General features: G+C 37.1%; 2 protein-coding genes across 8 annotated transcripts in view; one reads left to right on the top strand and one right to left on the bottom strand.

Annotated features, from left to right (window-relative positions):
* LOC106081572 (helix-loop-helix protein 6) overlaps nucleotides 1–22,458 on the bottom strand; it is a 125,557-nt gene that overhangs the window by 27,993 nt on the left and 75,106 nt on the right. The gene's annotated exons all lie outside the window — the stretch shown is intronic.
* The window catches only part of LOC106081567 (organic cation transporter protein), a 58,793-nt gene continuing 37,017 nt past the window's right edge, over nucleotides 683–22,458 (top strand). Inside the window, exons 1-2 of one of the 7 annotated variants that reach the window (XM_013243599.2) lie at nucleotides 683–1,379; nucleotides 5,195–6,070. In XM_013243599.2, the coding sequence (XP_013099053.1) occupies nucleotides 5,944–6,070 (127 nt within the window). In that variant the 5' untranslated portion in view covers nucleotides 683–1,379; nucleotides 5,195–5,943. Of the gene's footprint in view, nucleotides 1,474–4,916; nucleotides 6,071–11,888; nucleotides 12,354–22,458 lie in introns of those variants that run through there. The other 6 variants (XM_013243598.2, XM_013243597.2, XM_059361884.1 and 3 more) reach the window with 6 other exon arrangements.

The raw sequence follows: 22,458 nt of genomic DNA, 5'->3' as shown, positions 1-22,458 counted from the left end.
TTGTGTGTGTGTGTGTGTTTATTCGTGAGCTCTGGGCTTGGCTCTCTTGGCTTATTCAATGAACTTAAATACTGAGACTGAGTTAATGTGGCACGATGTCCGCAACGATAGCATCGCTATAAATGCAGCAGCAAATTGAACTGCAACATTAACGATAGCATCTACACAAATTGTTTAAAAGAAAACGTTACTACGAATAATTGGTATTTTTTGCGACGCTCATGCTACTCTACAGTAGTTTCTTGATGTGTTGCTGTTGTTTTCCTTCTGTAATCGAGTAGAAAAATGCCAACAAACAGCCTAACGAGCACACACTCTTCCCCATCATTCCAACATGATATGCATGCAGCCATCCATCCCATTCATTCATTTATTCATTCATTCATATATGGAAAGATTTGCGGGCTAGTGTGATCGTTCTTTGGGAACGATGCCCATAAACCAAATAAAGTGACCCACAAGAAGGGGTATGTAATGGATCGCACATAGACGAAAACAAAACAATTTTAAAGACTAACCACCGGAATGCAAAAAACACACACACACGAGCACCAAAAAACAATTCTAAATTGCTCTCGTTTGCTTGAAACGGACAATGCGAGCACGGCACTCAGGCACACAGAGACTTAGTCACTGGCAGCAGCACCGGCTGCAGTAGCAGACCACCAGTTTATCAATCGGCCAATGAAGCTTGGCAAAGTGACGGACCGGCTACTGTGTCGCTTGTCGCATACATCTCAAGCCCCGAATCAAATGAAATGTGTAAAAGGCAAACGATCACTGACACATCACGGACGGCACACACATATCAGTTAAGGTCTAACGTTTTTCTGCTCAGTCTTGAATCTTAAAACAACGGTTACGGACGTTCGTTCCAGTGCATTGCATCTCTGGCTGCGCTAAAATGACAACAAAAACTACATTTACCGCATCTTATTTTAGTTCTGATCGTTCATTCGAATAATGTTGTGACGACAATCCATCATAACATCAAAGATTCTAAATCAAGTGTATCATTTAGCGGTCCATCGATCGATTGACCGATTTATCGATCCATCAGAAATTAATTAAACTTTCGATGCCAATAAACCAAACAAAAAATAGACAAAAAAAACATAATCAGCTGTCAACGTAATTGAAGTGAGAAAAAAAAACGAATCAAATCAAAACAGACCAAATGTGTGTCACTTCAACATATCTCTCGCCACGCTGTATTCAGTCAATGGGCAGAGATTCGAGAAAATAGATCCTATCGAGCAAGTGTCAATCGGTTTTATGTGAGAGTGCAATTAGCTCGTCGCGTGACACATTCGGCAGACCCGAAAGGGCAAAAACGTTTGATTTTTGATGATCGCGATACGCGAGAATGAAAACATAAGGTCGGTAAAAGTCTGAAAATTCGTTTTGCAATCGCCTCTAATATTTGTTTTTGGAAATATGATTACTTACAAAAAATTATTGAAATTACAAATTGTGAGTAATATATTTGTGAGTTTGCTATGTGTGATACATTAGAAGGCTCTACTATGAAAACTAACTTTTATTCGTCAAAGCATAATACTATTAAATTTACCATGAACATTCCATAGAGGAACAGGGGATACTTCATTCATATCATTGAGGGCAGTCCGATTAAAGTTGAACTTCAATGATAACGGGCCTCCTTTTTGATGTCGAGTCCGAACGGCATGCAGCATAGCGACTCCACTCGGCAGAGAATTTATATATGGCAGTATACCTCACAAATGTAGCCAGCATTAGTAAGGAGATTACCACCGTTGAAAATTTTTCTGATTTTCCTGTCAGGATTCGAACCCAGGCGTTCAGAGTTATAGGCAGACATGCTAACCTCTGCGCTATGGTGGCCTCCGCTCATAGTGTGACGTCCATATTCTCTATTTGCGCAGACTGGTCCATATATTTTACGAACACTCCAAATACCATCTCATCTGCTTTCGCAAGTATCCAGCCTCAGAATCATTCCTGCATTTAATTTAGCCATATCTGTATGTCTATTTTGTGCACAAAATACAGATCGCATTTTTGATTAGATTTGGTACAGATATTATTTTTCGCCTACAGACGAAGTCAAAAAATTGAGCGAATTCGATTCAGATTTAACTTGTAAAGTTCTATTACGACATCCTCACCAAGTACGGTTTGAATCTCCACATAATCCTAAATACTTCCCATAAAAAAAAACAATCTTTGGAGTTTACTTCTTGATCGCATGGGGAGTGCCACGATTTCGCAGAACTTCTTACATCAATGCCAAGCAAACATTCGAATCCATCCATAACTTCATACTGCTCTCATTTAAACTAAAGGGCTGCACAAGCCGAATTGAATGAACCCTTGACAACTGTGGCAGCATGTCATTGTCCTGTTAGGCCATGCCCTACACTTACATTAACAGACAAAAGGCCTTCACAACTGCATGCTACACTTATAAATGCATGGAACCAAGCTCAATAACGGCATGGCATGCAGTAACAGCGACATGTTGGACATGATCGAACAGGTAGATCAAAAACAAAACAGCTTGTCGTCAAGTATGATTTATTACCTTGGGCTCTGCAAAGATTCAGTTGCAAGAAATATGGAGTACACATTTCAAAATCTATGTAAATAAATGGTGGAATAATATGTTTTATACATTTAAGAGAATTTGAAAATGAAGAATAAAATGTTTTATTTTTATTCAATAAAGACAACTAAAATTTTTTGGTACCTTATAATGTCACGTTTTGGGGAAAAATTGACCAATCAAAAATCACTAATATTACAATATTTTAAAAAGTCAACAAAAGTGGCTTTGAAAAGTGAAATTTCTGTAAACCCTTTGCAGCTATTTGCAGTATCATAAAAATCATAAACATCCTTAATTATAAAATATGGATAACGGTTGAATGATGCCTTCGTCCAGTTTGCCAAAAGTTCGTTTGACGCCATCATATAATAGGTAAAAAAATTTCTTTGGGTTTTTCTTTTCCCAAATATTTTCAAAATTGATACTATTGAGTGATGTATTACAGGTATGCCGTGTTGCTGCCTATACAATTTATGGCGACGTGCTTGCCTTCGCATAGCAATCTCTGGCAGCCCTTGTGTTTTTGTCGTCGCTGCCTGTCATTGCGTTGATGATGGCATATAATAGCAATGCATTTGCTTTCGACAGATGGCATTACAAGAGAAAAAAGCGACATTTGCAGGCCTTAATATAAACTGACAACTAGAAGGCGAAATTCTATTCCGATTTGGCAGAGATTTGCTGAGTTGGGTTATATTAAGCCTTCCAAAATACAGGCCAATAATGGTTTGAATCACTCCATATCCCGAACCGTGTTGCCTTTTTTGGTAGCTTCCTACCAAAATTAGTAGGTTTTTATTATCTTGGTAGGCTTTTTCAACATATAAATGCTAATGTTAATTAATGAAAAAATCGCCGGGGGTAACTCAAAATTATTTTACTTCTTGTCGTTTCTACGATTCGTTAAGAGTGCAGAATATAACCATTAATTTTAAAGGGGCTTAATACTGTTACATGGCGTCTCACTGCTTCAAATTTTAGGAAAAAGGACGTAAGTTCTGATATTGACAGTAACTGGTACGAGTGTTCGGTATTTCTTCCGAATTTTGTAAATTCTGGGTAAAAAATCCGGCTTTTGTGCCTTCAAAATTCACCAGTTCAATGTCTTTAACTTCAAAACGGGGCTATATGGCAACGGCATACAAATATGTTCAGATCTAGTCCATACTCAGATTTTGAGGACCTATGCAACTTCACTAACGGCGAAAATGGGTAGTAAAAGCGTACTTATCGCTTAAACCCTTAAAGTGGGATCAAAATATACATATCACTTTTATGTATAGAACATTTGGTAGGAAATAATTTTCTTGAGTGGCAACACTGATCCTGACATAGCTCTGACCTAAATCAATCCTTCAATTTTGCTTCTTTTCTTTTCAATATACCCCCTACCTACGTTGGGGGGTATAAAAAAAGTCCATGGGGACTTCTTTAGTTTATTAGTTACTCCCTGTAAATAGAAACCCTCCAAGGAATTTGAAAACTAAATTATATGGTGGAGGGAATGGGTAAAGTGTGGGTCAATAAGAACATATGTGAGTTTTGCTTGTACTTTTCAACATTATGAGCTAAACAAGTAAAAACTGCATTAAATTTGATTGCGCCAAACTTTTGTATACACACTTACGTGGGTTTTGAACGTCTTTATGTTGACACTGAAATGGGGATTTGGTATATAGAACTTATTTAAACAGCTCTTCCAATTTCGCTTCCTGAGGCTTCAAGCAAATTGTTCAAAAGATTCCGCTGAAATTCTTATATTCACTTCATATCTGAGTTATATTGACCAAAATATGGGGGCCACCGTAGTGCAGAGGTTAGCATGTGGGAAACCTGGCGAAAAAATCAGACAAAAAAAATTGTCAGCGATGTTTATGTCCTCCAAACGTTGGCGACATTTGTGAGGTACTACGCCATTTAGAAACTTCACCCCAAAGAGGTGTAGCACTGTGGCAATCCGTTCGGACTCAGCTATAAAAAGTAGGCCTCTCATCGTTGAGCATAAACTTGAATCGAAGAGCACTCAGTGATATTTTAGTGCTTAATGGAATGTTCATGGGCAAATTTTCACTTTGCACCCCAACATATGAGAAAGTATGCCCGCTGTTCGTAATGGAATGTTCGAGGGAAAATTTGCATTTTTACCCTCATTAATTTCACCACTTTCGTGTTTCGCTGGGCCAACAGAACGATGGACAACCTTGAATCGACTTAAAGAAGTCGTAAATTAATATTGCGGAACGACGAGATTAATATATCCCCATGAGAAGCTAATTTCATTAGATTGATTAATTTTTTCTGTGGAAATTTTAAATTTTTTTTTAAGAAACATATTTCTAAGGATCAATTCGCACATGCAGTCTAATTAGCTTTTTGTTTTTTACTGCAATAATTCTATCAAATGTTTGTGTGAAGCGTATGAAGGCTGTGCTATACGTGAAAGCAACAGGCGATTCTAAGTTACGAGTTTATGCAAATTAAATCAAAAAACACAAAAACAAAAACAAAAAATATTGACGTCAGCGAATTCTTTAAAAATACACACATCATAGCAATATTATTAAAATATATATTTATGTGTATAAAAATAACACACAAAAATAGTGAACGCGACCAAAAGAGACCTTTTATTCGATAAAAGAAAGGCAAATGTTGGACGTCATCAGTGACCTCAGATTATGAACAACACAAAAACCACCTGCTAAATGCTGCAGGTGTTGCTGTGGTAGCGTTGCGAATTTTCGCATTTAAAGTAGCCAGTGGCAACTGCTTGACATGTAAGCCGCCTTAATGTACCAAACTCCCAAGAGCATTAAATTATGTCGTTATCAATTCAATTTCCCGTGCTAAAAATACTCGAAAAAAAAAATCGCCAATGAGTCGAGAATGGCCCACAACATAAATTAAGAAAACAAAAAGAGAAACGCACAAACACACAAACACACGCGAAAAAATTAAATAAAAAGAGCACATGGTCGAGTGTGATTACTTGTGTTTTTGTTGTTTTTTTTCGCTGTGCACAAAATAAGATCAACAACAACGTGGGAACGTCATTCTACGTCATCGTTCTGCACCGAGATAAGAGTGTTGCGGCACAATGCAAAACAAAAACAAGAGCCAACAATACCAACAAGTCTTCGTAAATCATCCGTGGGGGAAAGAAAGCATTTGTTTTGGTTTGATAGCGTAAAATGTTGTTGTCGTCGTCGTCGTCGTCATCATCATTGCCATCGTCCATTGAATAAAATTAAACAACAGAACAGAACTTTAAAATTGTTGTGCTTTAGTGAGTGAGTGTGAATTTTGGCGCCATTTAATTACTGGAAGTAGTGAGTGAAGTGAACAAAGGTACAATGCAACAGGCCACAATGGCAACAACACGGAACAACAATACAACTAAAGGAGAAGAAGAAGAACTTCTTGAACTCTTGGGCAGATCACAACCGAAGTCCATGCTGAAGGCGGGCAACTCTAAAACAGGTAAATTTTAAATGTTGGAAAACATAGCCTAATTTCGTTTCGATAAATGCCTTGCAATTTATCTCATCACATGAGAATCAAAGCTCTCATAGCCACCTACCGTTGCTATCTACCGGCATTAAACACACATGCGAGTCTATGAATTGATTAGATGAGCATGTATGTGAGAGGTTTGTAGTAAACATCTCCATTGCCACTTAAATTCAATTTAATCAATTACAAGCAGTACCTCCACACAAGTACAAACACCCCAACACTACAGCCCCCCCATATCGCTTTCCCCGCTTTCTCGCCTTGTCCCCCTTGTCACAGACATAATAATGTGAAATTGTGAATTTTCAAAAAAAAAAAAAAAAATTGATAATAACAATAATCCATTTGCGACAATAATTTGGTCAGTGACTATTGTCACTTCTTTGCATGCATGCAGGCTGAGAAATCCCACCCTCATTCATTCACTGGGATCGCTCATATAATTGAGTAATCTGACACATTAAATGGGTCTTAACATAACAACAAACACACCTACACACAATAAAACAGCACAACTGTGCTTACATTTAAAGGTGAAAATGCCACTAGTCAATTGGGCAAGAGTGTGCGAGTGAGAGTGTGTGAGAGAGAGAGAGAGAGCTAAGAAAGATATGAAACGTCATTAAATATGAATTTGTTCTGCTTCAATTATTTACAAAGTGTTCTACAAAGAGGCTAAACTGCTGGAATACAACGAAAGGCAAGTGAGCGAGGTTAGTGAGTAGGCCGGTGTTTGAGGATAAGACCTTCAACTGTGAAAACGATTGCAATGAAAAAAGTTCTTGGAGTATACTTAACGGCAGGTCAAAAATGGCATAACGCATACGCTGGGATGGCAGATTTGGTAAACACATTAATAATCGATTTTTATACCCTCAACCATAGGATGGGGGCACAATAATTTCGTTATTCCGTTTGTAACACATCAAAATATTGATCTGAGACCCCATAAAGTATATATATTCTTGTTCGTCTTGACATTCACAGTCGTTTTAACCGCCCGTCCGTCTGGCGAAAGCATGCTAACTTTCGAAGGAGTTAAGCTAGGCGCTTGAAATTTTGGAAAAATACTTCTTTTTAAAGTAGTTCGGTTGGCATTGTAAATGGGTCATTTCGTTCTATGTTTAGATAAAGCTGTCATATAAACCGATCTTGGATTTTGACTTCTTGAGCCTCTAGACGGCGCAATTCTTATCCGATTTGGCCGACATTTTTTATGAGGTGTTTTGTTATGATTTTGTTACGATTTTCTAATAACTGGGCTAAGTATGGTCAAAATAGGTTCATAAGTTGATATTGCAAATTGCAAATTTTGCCCATGAACATTCCTCCAAGGAACAGGGGCAAACTTCTCACATATCAATGAGTGCAGTCCGATTCAAGTTTAAGCTCAATGATAAGGGGCATCCTTTTGATAGCCGAGCCCGAACGGCGTTCCGCAGTGAATTAGGAGGGGGAAATATACTAGACATTTCCGGTGGGGGCCCTACACCTACCCTATAGGTATAAAGTGGGTGCTACATCTAATTCTGAACCAATTTTGATGGACCTCGGCGAATGTTTTAAGATGGGTTATTAAACAATCCGTATCAAATTTCGAACAAATATGTTAAAACTGTAATATCTTCGACAAATGATAACATTATTGCAAATTACCCAAAATTTGACGAACATATATATGGGAGCTTTATCTTAAATTGAACTGATTTCGATCAAACTTCTTAGATATTGTGAAAGTCGTCGTCGTCGAGGAAAGCGTTTTGCAAAATTTTGGGAAGATTGTTAAATAAATGCGCTTGCAGTGGCTCTAAGAGCGAAAATCGGGCTATATACATATATGGCAGCTATATCCAAATCTGAACTGATTTCAATGAAATTCGCCAGTAATATTAAGAGTCATGAGAAAAACCTTCCTGCCAAATTTCGAGAGAATCGGTTAACAAATGAGAACTTTATAGCATTATTACAGCGAATCGGACGAACATATATATATGGGAGCTATATCTAAATCTGAACCGATTTCGGGCAAACTTCATATATATTGTAAAAGTCGTCGAGGAGAGCGTTGTACGAAGTTTTGGGAAGATTGGTCAATAAATCCGTTTGCAGTGGCTTTAGAAGTGAAAATCGGGCGATATATATATATGAGAGCTATATCTAAATCTGAACCGATTTCTATAAAATTCACCAGTAATATCGAGTCATAAGAAAATCCTTCTTGCCAAATTTCAATAGAATCGGTTAACAAATGACCACATTATTGTAATATTAGTCCAAATTGGACGATGATATATATGGGAGCTATATCCAAATCTGAACCGATTTTTCAATAGGCTTTGTCTGTACGCTAAAAGAGATGCATGTGGCAAATTTGAAGACGATAGGATGAAAATTGCGATCTGTAGTTTGTACACAAATTATCATGGACGGACAGATAAACGGACGATCGCTCTAAAGAAAGTGAATCTGAGTCGATCGCTATTCTTATCAATGGGTCTACCTCTCTTCCATGTGGGAGTTTCAAATAAATGCACTAAGTTATAATACCCTGTACCGCAGTGTTCGTGATGCAAAATTGTACAAACAAAGAACAAGCCTTGCTTTCTAGGCAGTTTTGAATTAATAACTTCCATATGAATATCTAAGAAATAATAAATATATAGCCTTTTTTATGTTCATATTCGCTTTTTTACAGGCGAATTGAAAACATAGTTTATATATTTTTCTTAATTATACCTAAATATGAAGAATCTAAGTTTAATTTTGCTTAAACAACAACAACAGCAAGACATTTAATTCTCAAGTTTTTGTATTTGCTTTTCTGTATTTGCTTTTCTTTGAAAAATTAATTAACGTTTTGTCGTAATTAATTTTTGTGGCCGCAGGTGATTTCAATGAGAGCTGTCGAACAATTAACACCTCATAAACTTTTTAAATGCAACTTTTGAATCGCGCCAATAACCATGACGGACTGCAAATAAACAAGAGTACATGAGTGTGTGTATGTGTATGTGTGAATAAAATGCTCAAGAAAAAAGAAACAATGTAGCCTTAGTTATACCCAATTAGTGCACACACAAGCAGAACACCTCTAACCGTTTGATTGTCGCCAAAAAGTAACTCACATACACACACACACACCCATCGAATAAGAAGGCATCAACATTTACTCATCACATGTTCTGTGACGTTCCGTTTGCTAATCTCTGCCATTGCTGCTCTTATTATTCTCTGATGCCACCACGCTCGTTTGCAATGAATGTCAAAAGCCGGCATTCTCTGAAGACAAACAACGGACGTGGCGCTAATCAGCAGGAATTCCGATATGCAACAGCTAAACAAATTCAATTAGAACATTGTTACAATACAGTACGCTACCAGCACCCAACCCCAGCCACCTCACACACATTATTTGGCGCGCACATACACAACGCATCTTGTTTCATGAGACCCATGGACATTTAAAGGCAAACGAGAAACCCATCTCACAGAAAAGAGAGATGAAAATCTGCCGACTTGATTAAGCCCTAAAAGAGAAATATTTTTCATATATTCCCATATTCATTCATTGGTATTTGTTTTGAATTGGGATTCTCTTATTTGAATGGGGTCTGCCTACAACCGCCTGTTGTTCTAGGCCAAATTAAGAGTATTTTCGAAGCTTACTTAATACACTCAAAGGTTAATGTGTGCTCAAATTCATATGGGTTTGAAAAAATGTTTGTCCAAAACTACATCAAACATTAGAATATAGAAAAGTCTAGCCATGCATCCTTAGAAAAAGATGAAAAAGAAGAAACTGAATAAACATAGTTTAATTGCATGCTGGAGCTTTACATAGATCTTAAGAAGAAGAAGTAGAAGTTTATGTCTTCTTATTGTATATGTAAGATGTATTCATATGTAGAGCTATATCCAGACATATATATGAAGACAACTAAACGAAGCTAGGCAGGCGGGCAGACCAAAAGAGAAAAGAATTAACGCTGCCCCATTTTCAGCAGCAAAATTTTTTGCCGGTTTTACAAACATATTTTTTTGAGTGGACCATAAAACCACTGGTGGTTAGAAGGCATATCATTAGGAAAACAATTGCGCCCTCTAAGGGATCAGGAAGACAAATCTAAATCTGATACTAACAAAATCATTAATCGTTTTCCGTTCTATGCCACTAAACTGGTTCAAGTCTGGTATCGTATCCCCTCCCAATTGCCGGAGTCTGTTGGCTGCGAAAGTAGGGCATTGACATAGCAAATGCTCCTATGTGACCCGTTATGGTATCGCTGGTCGTACTGACTTCTTTCTGCTTCCTCTCAACACTAGCCTCATCTTTACATGATCCCAATCCACCTGAGTTTAGTCGTTCTACCGGCCGTTTTACTGTTTCTCAGTGCTACATAACTCGAACTGCGTCGCCCCGAAAGGTTTCGCATCCACCAAGTTTACGAATGGTAGCCCTCTGGCCACTTCTGCAAATTCGTCTGGCTTTTTGCTCTGGCACCCAAACGTGTCATCCTCTGAGAAGTCGTTAATCTCCTACTTAATCTTCAAGACAGTTCGTGACCTTATCGTCTTGGTTGTTATACCCCTGATGGCCAGTTCACTGTCCGTAAATATGGTCACTCTCGACGACTTTTAAGGGGTAGGGATCCCAATCAGCTAAGCAGAAAGGCCGAAAAGTTTTTGGAGGTGGCATTCTACTGGGCTAGACCCAGAGATGACTTATATCTGCTGGTTCATGAGGAAGACGAAGGTGGGTTAATTTGATGCGCCATTTTTCCTCAACAGAACGATGTAAATATCCGACAAGGTCAAATACAGAGGAGTGATGTTGGGTAGGAAATTTAACTGTAAGTGCCACAGCCAGGAGCGTACTGAGAATGCTCACAGATAAGGGACACTTTGTAGACGGGCCGTAAGCTCGGAATAGGGCCTCAATTCGGGAATAGTCCACTGGCTCGGTAGTTTGTCTTGCCGCAGGCAGGGTGATAAAGACCTAGTAAACCTGGTTGGAATGGAAGAGGTATCGGAAACCTGTGACTACTCATGAAGTCGAGTGCGAGGTACAGCCAAGAGCGGCATGGACTTGGATTAACTGAACTCTAGTAATGCCATGGGGGTGTTCATGCTATACGGATGGAACAAAGCTTGGGGACACAGTGAGGACCCAGGGATTGAGATAATTTTCCCGATGCCTGACCTGTTCGAGTAACTTAAATGGCTGAAAGCTTCTCAAAATTTCCTCTACCATAAAGTCGATAATGAAGAGCCTGCGATTGTTTCTAGATTCCGATGTCTCCGTGTGTTCTTGTTATGTGTCTTCATTTTATTTGGATAAGCCATTGGGATTTATATACATAACATATAGTTAAAATCATCCAATAAAATTATTATTTTATTATTTGAATTTCGATTTTTTGGACGTTACGACGTAAATCGAAGTATTAGTGTACTACACTTTTCCTCCAGCATCTTTTTGCAATGATACTTAATGAGCATTCCCTTAAGAGTCGCTAGCTGTACATGGAACTCTTTTAAGAGCTGCCACTTTTGCTCTTATTTGGATACAGCAAAGTTTGCAAAAAGTAACAGCAGTAAAAAAAAGTAGGAAAGTAAAAGTAATCCAAGGAAGCATGTAAGAGTTGCAAAAAACAAAAGCGCCAACGAAAGCAGCATCAAGTGCCAGAGCGTTTGGTCGGCACAATACAGAGAATATCTCTGTGTGGCTGTGCCCGATGATGGGGCGGTCTATGGCTATGGCAATGATGGTGATGGTGTTGCTAAAACGATGTCGAAGTCGATGCCGATGATGTACAGCAGCAAGCATCCGTGCCTACATGAACTATGTGAGATGTTTGCTCCATGAGTTTCAGCTTCGCTGCTGGCGTTTGTTGTTTGCTGCCGTTGACGCCGCTCAGCCATAGACCAACGCATAAAAGTACTTTGCAAAATATCTGAGTTTTCAGTATCTCTCGGGACTCAAATGTGCGAACAACATCATTGAAGATAAACCAGAAAAAACAAAACACACACAGAACAAAAATTTAAAGAAAAAATAGAAAAATAAAACAAAAATAATAAAGAAACACTAAAATCGACAGGGAAGACGCCATACGCATACCAACAATTTAAACGAAATCGGTCGAATATTTTTATTAAACACAAAATATAGACACATACATATACACACAAACGCACAGCCCCAACAACATAGATAAATTGACGCGCTAAAAAATATAGAAAAATTCCGGTAATATAAACGAGTGTTTTCAATGTTTTACTGTTCTTTTGTGTTTTCCGCCGCCCAAAGCCAGCCAAAAGAAAAACGGCAAGCATAGACATCGAAGACCATGTCCATGACGACTACAACTACGCCACTCACTCAGCCATAGCAAGCGATGAGTGTCCAATAAAAGCCCCGAAGAAAATCAAATCCAACCAAAAATGATTTGTGAAAAATTAAATAACATCAGTGTATCTCGCTTGCCACCAGCAATTTCCTACACCGCCAAAAAGCAAAAACCACAAAAACAAAAATAAAAACACGGAGACGCAGGAAAAAACATTTCCTAGCCCACCGAGATGCTGGCCATGGGCCTTTGGTGTATTTGCTGCTGTCAGCCTGAGAGTGTTGTTACTTTTTTGCCAATGTTTTGTTTTTTTTTTTCTTCTTTCGTTTGGCGCACAACAACGCACTTTATGCCATTGGCAAATATTTTGAATAACGTTTATGTCGTTAATGTCATTATGGTGTTATGGGTCTATTGTCTATTAAGTATCGATCTTTTGCTGTAGTCCTCACACTCACGCACGCACGTTCGTACAAATGTCAATACACCAAACACAAATGAGCATCATGCATACACACACACACACAAACACGCAGCAACAAAGGTATATTCGTATCAATACATACACATTGTGTTTGTTTGCTTGCCTATGGAAGAATTGTTTGCGACATGCTCGCTTATAATTAGTTACCATGACGTATGAGCAATATTCAATTTCAAATATTAATACCCACCCAAGTACTCGGGCCTAAGCATGTTTGTTTGTTTGTTTGTACAAGCGGCAGTGTGCTCTGGTCCATATAGCAAATTAATAAATGTAAAAGAATTTATATTGGCTTGACACAACAAACATTAGCCTAGGAAAGAGGAGCAGCAATGGCGGCAGCGGTATCGTCACTAATAAATCCATCAACTGACTGACATAAGGTACCTTGGCTGTGAATGGAGCGCCTTAGGCTATGGCCAAACACTGAGCATCGAACCTATGCAGAATGTGGTGGTGGTACAAGAGCGACCACTTAGGCAGACGCACCATGAAATGCTTACAAACAATGGCATGCTCGTGAATAACACAGGACATAGACACAGGCACACGAACACAAGTTCAGGCGTCGAGTGTAAAAGAATAAAATCGAAGCAATACTCACACGCACTCGCATACGCCAATCAGTGTTGTGATTAGCATAGATTTTTCTTGTTCGTTTGTTGATTTTGCAATTGTATCAAGAGCAAACGAACTTCGGTGTCTTCTTTCGCAATTCATCCAGCTCTGCTTGGGCCATCACTGCTTCACATCACTCTTGCCCAACTCTATTTGCAATTATTGCAAAACACACAGAAACAACAACGACAAGATTACAATTGTGAAAACAATTCACCGCCAGCAGCACCAGTTACAATAGCAACAAAACATCGCAAGTATACACGTTTGTCCCTCAAGCTCCAGGTTCAATGTTGCCGCAGCAAGCTAATCATTTTTAAAAAAAATATTTTTTTCGAAAACTTGTCAGAGTGAGAAGATTTTAAGGAACCTTTTTTTAATATAACGAGTGCAAGTTATACTCTCAATTATTTCTTAAATTACTTGATATTACATTTACTTTTGGACGTATTAATGGCATAAAATATATTTTTACAAAACATTACAAAATATTTCATGGTGCCTGTAGACTTTCTCTGGTCCATGAAGAAGCCTCAAACAATCAACAATTAGATTTCTTCAAAAAAAAAAAAATATATATAAAGAGTTAATTAGGGCAAATTAATTAATTAGTGCAACTAATAAAACCATCATGTTGTGCATTCAAGGTTCGGTCCGGTGAATCTAAGAATTTTTTGAATGTTTTTTTAACTTTACATCATTTTATTTTTTTTATATTTTATTTTATTTTATATTATTATTTTTTTTGTTTTTTATTTTACATTTTTTTTTATTTTATTTTTTTTATTTCATTTTATTTTATTTTATTTTATTTTATTTTATTTTATTTTATTTTATTTTATTTTATTTTATTTTATTTTTTTTATTTTAATTTACTTTATTTTATTTTGGTTTATCGTTTTATTAAATTCACAATTATTTAATTTTTGTATGCATTTTATTGAAGATTGTTTTTATTTATCTATTTTATCTTAAGGCAACACTGTCCAGGTTCAACCAGAGTAAGAGTGTCGGTGTGTTCGTTTATCTAGGCAGGGATTTGTAAGTCCGTTTGTGTGCATGGCTGTGTATGTAAATTCAAGAGGAGCACATTCTACTCGCACATACACACACATACTCCCATTCAAACTCACATAGTCGGAAATGAGTATAAATCTCTGGTGTTCTTCTTCTTCTTCTTCATTTTCAGTGTTGCTGTTTTGTTTTTCTTTCTATCTGTTTGTTGTTGTTCTTATACTTGTTCATGCTTCAGTTTAGTTCCGTTCTTGTCGTTGTTGTTGCTGTGATTCCCATAAAAAATTCTCATAATGATAATTCGCCCCAAGGACATTGGCAACATGTTGTCTGTTGTCTTTTGCATTGTTGTTGTTTTTGTTTTGTTTTGTGTAGTCCCATTGTTGTTGCCACTTCTCAATGTCTTTGTTGCTGTTCTTGCTTCTCCTGCCGTTGGTTTGTTTGATTGTTTAACATTCACTCTGTCTTTTGCCTAGAGATGCGTTGTATGGTGTTGCTGGAGTGAGAGGAGATGGATTTGCAGTCTTTTTTTTATTTTCTGCTTTTTTTCTATCAAAGAATTTCAACTTCCTCGTTTTCGTCGACAATCTCCGTTTTCTTCGCTCCCACAGATAGTGATGTGTTGCTGTTTGTCGCATGTAATTGTCACAGCTTGTAGAGGCATTATAAATGCCTAAAGAGCTGAAGACGACAATGCGTACATGTGTCACAAGTAATTGCCAGTACTTTTTGGGTACTCACAAACAAAATCCACTAAAAGACACACACACACACACATATACACACGAGTAAAAACATACAATTTTCGCATTCGATGGGAATATTTTCATAGCACCTGTTCCTTGAAGTTATGTTGACTGAACATTTCCAACTTTTGACTTTTAAGTGACTTGATGTCGATGAGAATAAAAATAAAAAAAATGTCTTTATTGGTGGTATCAAAAAAAAAAAAAGCAAAAGTTGACATTATTACTTAATTTTGTTTTTGTTTTTTGATTGAAAGCTCTTAAAAACTTTATACCATTCAATTTGCCTTCATTAGACATAATAAGAAAACTTTAGCTCTTAAAATACTCTTGTAATATTCAGTTTAAATCTAAAAAATGTTTTGTTTTTTTCTAAACTAATAGTTGGAAAAGAAGGAAGACCAACATCTCTTACAAATAGGTTTTAAAAAGCTAAAATGTTTTTAAATTCAAAATCCGAGAATGGGAGTCATATCGGCACAAATCGCTTAATACTGATGTTGTGCAAACATAATCCCCCTATATGAAGGGGGATTAATACTTTATATACTCCTTTCACTATTCACACCTGGCGATGGCATATAGCAATCCAAAAAAGTTAATTTTTTTATATATTTTTTTTTTTTTGGAAAATTTTGTATTGAATTACAGTCTAAATAAGCTAGGGCAATATTATCTCCTTATAACTGATGCTCCAATTTGACCTCCTTACCTTGAAATCCTTAATTCCTATCTTGCAGGACTGACTAATACTTGTAAATCCAATATATGTAGGGCCAAATAACCTGAACCCCCTGTTTTAATTTCACGAGCTCTCAGCAAAACTAATCGACATATCAACTGAGCTAAATTGTACACATTTGTCATGAAATCTATGGTGACGAGTATCAAAGGTTTGGGCCGACCAGACTTTTTTTATATAAATTTAATAATATCTTGCAAACATATTGGGACATCGCCGGCAAAATCTAATTGGACTGCAACCGAAGCTACTGCAGCGACAAAAGTGCATATCATTTGCAAATCATATATGGAAGCTATATCAAATTCCGCTTCGATTTCGCTGAAATTTTGCACACACTTTGAGAGATCAAAGAGAACGTGTCATGCTAAAATTCCAAAATACATGAACAGATAGACAGCCAAAACATGACTAACTCAAAGCAGGAACTGATTCAATATCGAACTATGAGTCTAGTTCTTATTCTTAGCCTCGCAAACAAATGCACAAAGTTACCCTTACTACTGTAGTGGCATAGGATATAAACATTTTAAATTATTTATCGCAATTTTTTTAAAAAGTCAACCAGTTATTGGTTGTATTAAGTCTATAGTTAGTTAAATCATGAAATACCATTCATATAACACTTCCGAAAGGTTTGCAACACGTTTCGAGTTGCTAAACACATCGACTTGGGACAACCCACCCCCAGAAGCTACAGGCGACAGTGTGGATGAATACCAAAACAGAGGTTTTAATACATTTTGCGTGTCAACAAGCTATTAGAATAACCTATAATTTGGATTTCGATAGATAATCGTGTGCTTATTATGCTGAAAATTATTATCAGTCCATTCATACTAACGCAAAGGTGATTTCACATTTCAAAATGAATATGATGGTGAAGGCGTTCAGTACGACGTTTTTTGAAAAACACATTTAACCAGAGATAGTGATTCATACTCGATTTACCAGCTTAATTGAATGATTTTTCGGTTTGTATCTACAAACTAAAAATTGTTATTCATCTAGTATAACGCTTATCTAAAACTTAAAAAATGCTTTCCAATTGAAAACATCTTCCATCCTCTCGAAAATATTATAATTCATAATAGATTTCATATATCCCGCGAACAACCCATTAAGGAAAAGCTGGCGGTATATAAATCATGATTGCATTGCTAATTAAGATAGCCTCCTAAAGCTGTTGGACTTGGAAACGAAAAAGAATATTAAATTGATCCGTCATTGAATAGTCGCTACATAGCATACACATACATAAATATTAAAATATTAAACAGTATGGGTTCCGCAGAAATCGCTCCACGGGCGACCTCATGGCACTTATGTCGGAACGTAGGAGTCGCTCAATCCACCAGTTTGGTGAGAGTAAGGTTGTGGCTCTGGATATCTCCAAGGCATTTGATGGGGTCTGGCACGCTGCACTACTATCAAAGCTTGTCGCATTTGGAGTCGGTAATGGCTTTGTTCGATTTATTTCGAGCTTTCTCAGAGATCGCACCATTCGAGTCGTTGTAGATGGGTTCTCATCCAATGAGCATAAATTGACCGCAGATGTACCCCAGGTCTCTGTTCTTTCTTCTTCTCTTTTTCTTATTTTCATCAACGATCTGTTGGGTCAGACAACGAATCCGACCTACTCATTTGCGGATGACAGTAATCTCTGTCATTTGTATTCATTCGATCATAGGCCGAGTTTTCGAGGGATTGAGGACAAGAGGCGGGTTGTGGATGATACACTCTGCCAGGATTTGCTGGCCATTTCTGAGTGGGGTCGATGGAATCGAGTAGATTTTAATTCACGGAAGATGATATCGATAGTGCCAATGATATTTTGCCAGCTCTATTTAAAAGTCTTCTAGCCACAGGCGAGACGCGTCCCATAGTGGTTGGTGTGTTGTGATCTCTGGCTTTCCTTTTACATTACAAAAAAAGTACGATTATTAAGCTCTAATAAGAAACAAACAAAAAATTGCAAAAAGTTTTTCTCTAGAATGATTAGGTAAGAGTGGCAGTCCTTTACAGAATCACTCAGACAATTTTCTTCTGGCGGGAATCGCACCCACGACCCCTGCACTGGTAATCCAAGCACGCTAACAACTCGGCTACTGGGGCGCCCAATACTCTCTAGAATTCTCGTACTATAATTTCGGAGTCGCCCACTTAAGCAAGTACATTCAGAATTGTGAACCTTTGAGAAATGGCTTTGCTTAGGAACAATAATCCAGTCATATTGATGTCGATTTTTACTAATGTTAGTTCATCTTCAAAGATCTTGCAAGGATAAAAGTATTATAAAGGCGAATCCGATCAACTGACGCCGTGATTACTCAAGGGAAACGATAGGTAGTAGTGATAAGTACTTGGACAATACGTTTAGGAATTTGACGTAGATTACGATTTGAAATCACTAAAAATTGACCCACCCAAACGTAGACACACTACAGTGGTAGGCAAATACATTTGCACATTATTGTGTACATACACTAGAACATAAGCCCTTGGCCTTAGTATGCATATGTGTAAGTGTGCCCACCACTGTTCTAGTAGAATTATTCACCTCAATTTCGTCCATACATATCTGTCTCCGTTTTTGGGCCGGGCGCTTGTTATGCTGAAATTCTAATTGTCGATTACGAGGTTTTAAGCCGGTTTATGCCAATATGTCACTCCAACGGCTCTTTCTGCCATAATACACTGCTCAACAAAATGAAAAAAGTTGGCTGTTTCCTCTGAGAGCGTTGTCCAACAGTTCCTGTTTTTGAGATATATGCAGCTAAGAGGTATATTTTACGAGTTTTACCCAAATGCTTGTAATTTTGGAGACTAAAAAATTTATTATAATTGTTTTTCGATATGAATTAAGTTCGATGTGGTGGATCATGGAACGATTTTCAACGAAATGGGGTAATAAATACGCCTTTAATGGGCGTAAGACCATAAGCCGACAAATCGGTCTATATGGCAGCTATATTCAAATATGCTCGGAATAGAACCACTTTAGAAATTAATCTGCATATGGAACCAATGCGGATTTGCACCAAATTGTAGATCAATATCTCAATTTTTGTAAGCTGTAGCCTGATTGCAACTGCCAAACGGCCAAACGAACGGACACCCAGGCGGACATCGTTAAATCATCGTAACATTGTAAGACGATAAATAATATGTACGGAATGACAGAATTATTTAAAGTCGTATCGTAATCAACCCATTAACGCCTGATCCTCAATTACCTTTTTTTCTATCTACCAACATCACAGGGGATGTCCCATATGAATGCAGTGCATTGCGTTGGCGAAATGAAATTAGAAATCGGAGGGGAGGGGAAAAGGGTGTAGTGTTATTGACATTTGTCTTAAATCTCTGTATGTCAAAGTGGGTGGGAAAAACATTAGCCAGAAGTCGATTCCATATACGAACGGTTCGGGCGTAAGAAAAATTCTCTCTATTATGCATTCTGCGGTCCCCTGGTCAATCAATTACAAACGGGTGCGGAATGTCTAGTATCCCTGACAAACGACGAATATCAGACGAACACACACCATGAAAGTACCGATAGAACAGCGCCAAACAACCCACATTGCGACGATGTTTAATAGAGGCAATAGATATGGATACCCTACTGTCCTCAATCAACGCCATCGCTCTCCTCTGTCCGATTTTTATGAAATTTCATATATTCACTATTTAGAGCAACAGTATTGAATTAGTATTTTTTCTTTGTTTTTTTTTAATTTTTTCTTTTAAAGAATAAAAAAAATAATTTTTGAAAAAAAAATCTTTCTATTTACTAAGCCACCATGTCAGAAATCTCACTTCAAACTTTTTTTATAACAATTTTTAAGCTTTATTTATCTGCCAATTTTCTCCCAAAACATGATCTTATATGACGGGAATTTTTTTTTACTGATTTCATACGTCCAATTTATCCTTATCCAAATTTCATTCCTAAGACAGCTCTTTTTTGGGAACTTTTCTACCCATTTGTCGTTAATGGGTTAAACAAATGATACTTCTCTCATTTCAATGAGTGCAGTCCGATTAAAGTTTAAGCACAATGATAAGGGATCTCCTTTTCATTGACGAGTTCGAACGGCGTGCCACATTTGGTAGAATCGAAAGAATGCAATTAAACAATAATTTATTGGACATACAATGAATATTTTTAGAAAAAAAAAATGTGATCAAAAAGGCAAATTAAAAAGAAAAATTTTTTCAGATTATATAGCCTTTTGAAGAGGCGAAAAAACTGCGACAAAAGGTGTTGTTGGCCCACTTTAGGGAGGGGGGCTCAAAACTGATTTTGTGCTATTTTAATAAGGTGGACGGATTTCTCATCAAAGTGTGCCGACTATATTGGCAATTCGCCATTAGAATGTTTTCCTCATTTCGCAATTTTAGCTAAAACGGTGCGTGCAAACAATTCTACAGCCCACCTGTGGAAAAGTAAACACCCAAATAGACTTCTGGTGCCGTTGACGCCCTTTTATTGGGCAATAACTTAAATTTAGACACTTTTTATGCACAAAGTCTTTATAATAGTCATAAAAATGCTTTAGTTGGATTTTAAGTTTAACATATTTTATTAGGGAGATAATCTTAAGTCTCATACAATTTCATGACATTTTAGAGCATCATTCACACCAGACTGAACAATTATTTAAAAAATATTTTATGTTTATTAAGTTTCCATTAAAAAAGCCATTACAAGAAAATTTGAAAATTGTAAAAATGGCATTTTGTTAAAAATCTTTAAAATCTTAACGACAATGTTAGGCTTGAGCTCTCAAATGTTTTCGGAATGCAATAGGTCTTCCTATGCTGAGAAAGAGTTGGAAAATTGGATAAAAATCTACTGCTTATGAATGTTAGAGTACAGTTTAAATCATTATAGCGTAGCGCAGAGGTCAGCATGTCCGCCTATGACGCTGAACGCCTGGCTTCGCATCCTGGCGAGACCATCAGAAAAAAATGTTCTGCGGTGGTTTTCCCCTCCTAATGCTGGCAACATTTGTGAGGTACTATGCCATGTAAAACTTCTTTCCAAAGAGGTGTCGCACTGCGTCACGCCGTTCGGACTTGGCTATAAAAAGTAGGCCCCTTATCATTAAGCTTTAACTTGAATTGGACTGCACCTATTGATATGTGAGAAGTTTGCATGAGCAAAATTTGCAATATAATACATTTTCGTGGTTTTTCAAACATCTTCTAGCTCGAGATCATAATGAATTGGGAAGCATTCAATGAATAGCATAGCAATGAACTTATAAAAGTTGGCCAAGTGTGTGTTATTATTCCAAACACTTATACTGGCACGGTGGATGACGATTTCTGATACGCCATGTATCTTCATTATTAGCTTTGTCAAATTGATAAAGGTGCCCTACATACCCAAAGACTATTGAGTACGGTGTAGAGCACGTTTTAGTTTTGAATCAGGGCTTATTAAGTCTTCTCACTCTTCTTAGCGCATTAAGAAAGAAGAAAGCCCTACATTTCACTTTTCCAATACAAACTAATCATCAATGCTTAGAACAATAAACACATCAACATTACCAAACTCTTTTTGTTATGCACTTGAAGATTCCTTAAATGTCACTGCAAGTGCTCTTTGTGCTTAGGTCGCATTGATCTGCAGCACAGCGTCGAGCCGGTTCGTTTGTGCCTTTAAAATTATTAAAATCTTGTCATGATTTTTCTAACATCTACTAGCTCGACATCATATTCAATGCTATCTATTCAAAGAATAGCATAGCAATAACTTATAAAAGTTAGTCAAGTGTGTGTCATTATTTAAAACACTTTGACTGGCATGGTCGATGCCGATTTCTGAAACGCCCCCAATACATTTTAATTAATTTCCTTGCAGCACATGTTTTACGATTTTTATTTACAAATTAAACAAATATTCCCATTTTTTGTTTGCATTGTCCTAACAGGTTGCTAAACAACCTCAAACATAACAGCTGAAATAAATATACTGTCTACCTTTTTTGAGTATATTTTGTACACTTTACCGACATCTACATAATTGGAGACCAACCTTGCGAAAACAAAGCATAGATGCGTATTAGTAATATGGACTCCTTGATATCATATTACTGTTACACATACGCCCCCTTGGGTGAGAGGTGCTTGATTTTCATTTATTGCACGAAAAATTATCATACCCATTTGAATCATTTAATAATTTGTAATAAATAATGATTTGTAATAAATATAAAATGGAAGAGCTGGCAGCTTAAAATTTGGAGGAACAGTTTAAAATAATTTTAAAAAATTTATAAATTTAAAATGATATAAAGAGAAATAAATTGTCCTGTTACATGCAAAAACAGCTCTATGGAAACGGAACTCTTTTTGTTAGCCCTTAAGAGCCATATCTTTTAAGGAATTAA

Source organism: Stomoxys calcitrans, chromosome 2, assembly GCF_963082655.1.
Source record: "Stomoxys calcitrans chromosome 2, idStoCalc2.1, whole genome shotgun sequence".
NCBI classification, from domain to species: Eukaryota; Metazoa; Arthropoda; class Insecta; order Diptera; family Muscidae; genus Stomoxys; species Stomoxys calcitrans.
This window is presented reverse-complemented; position numbering and strand designations above follow the sequence as displayed.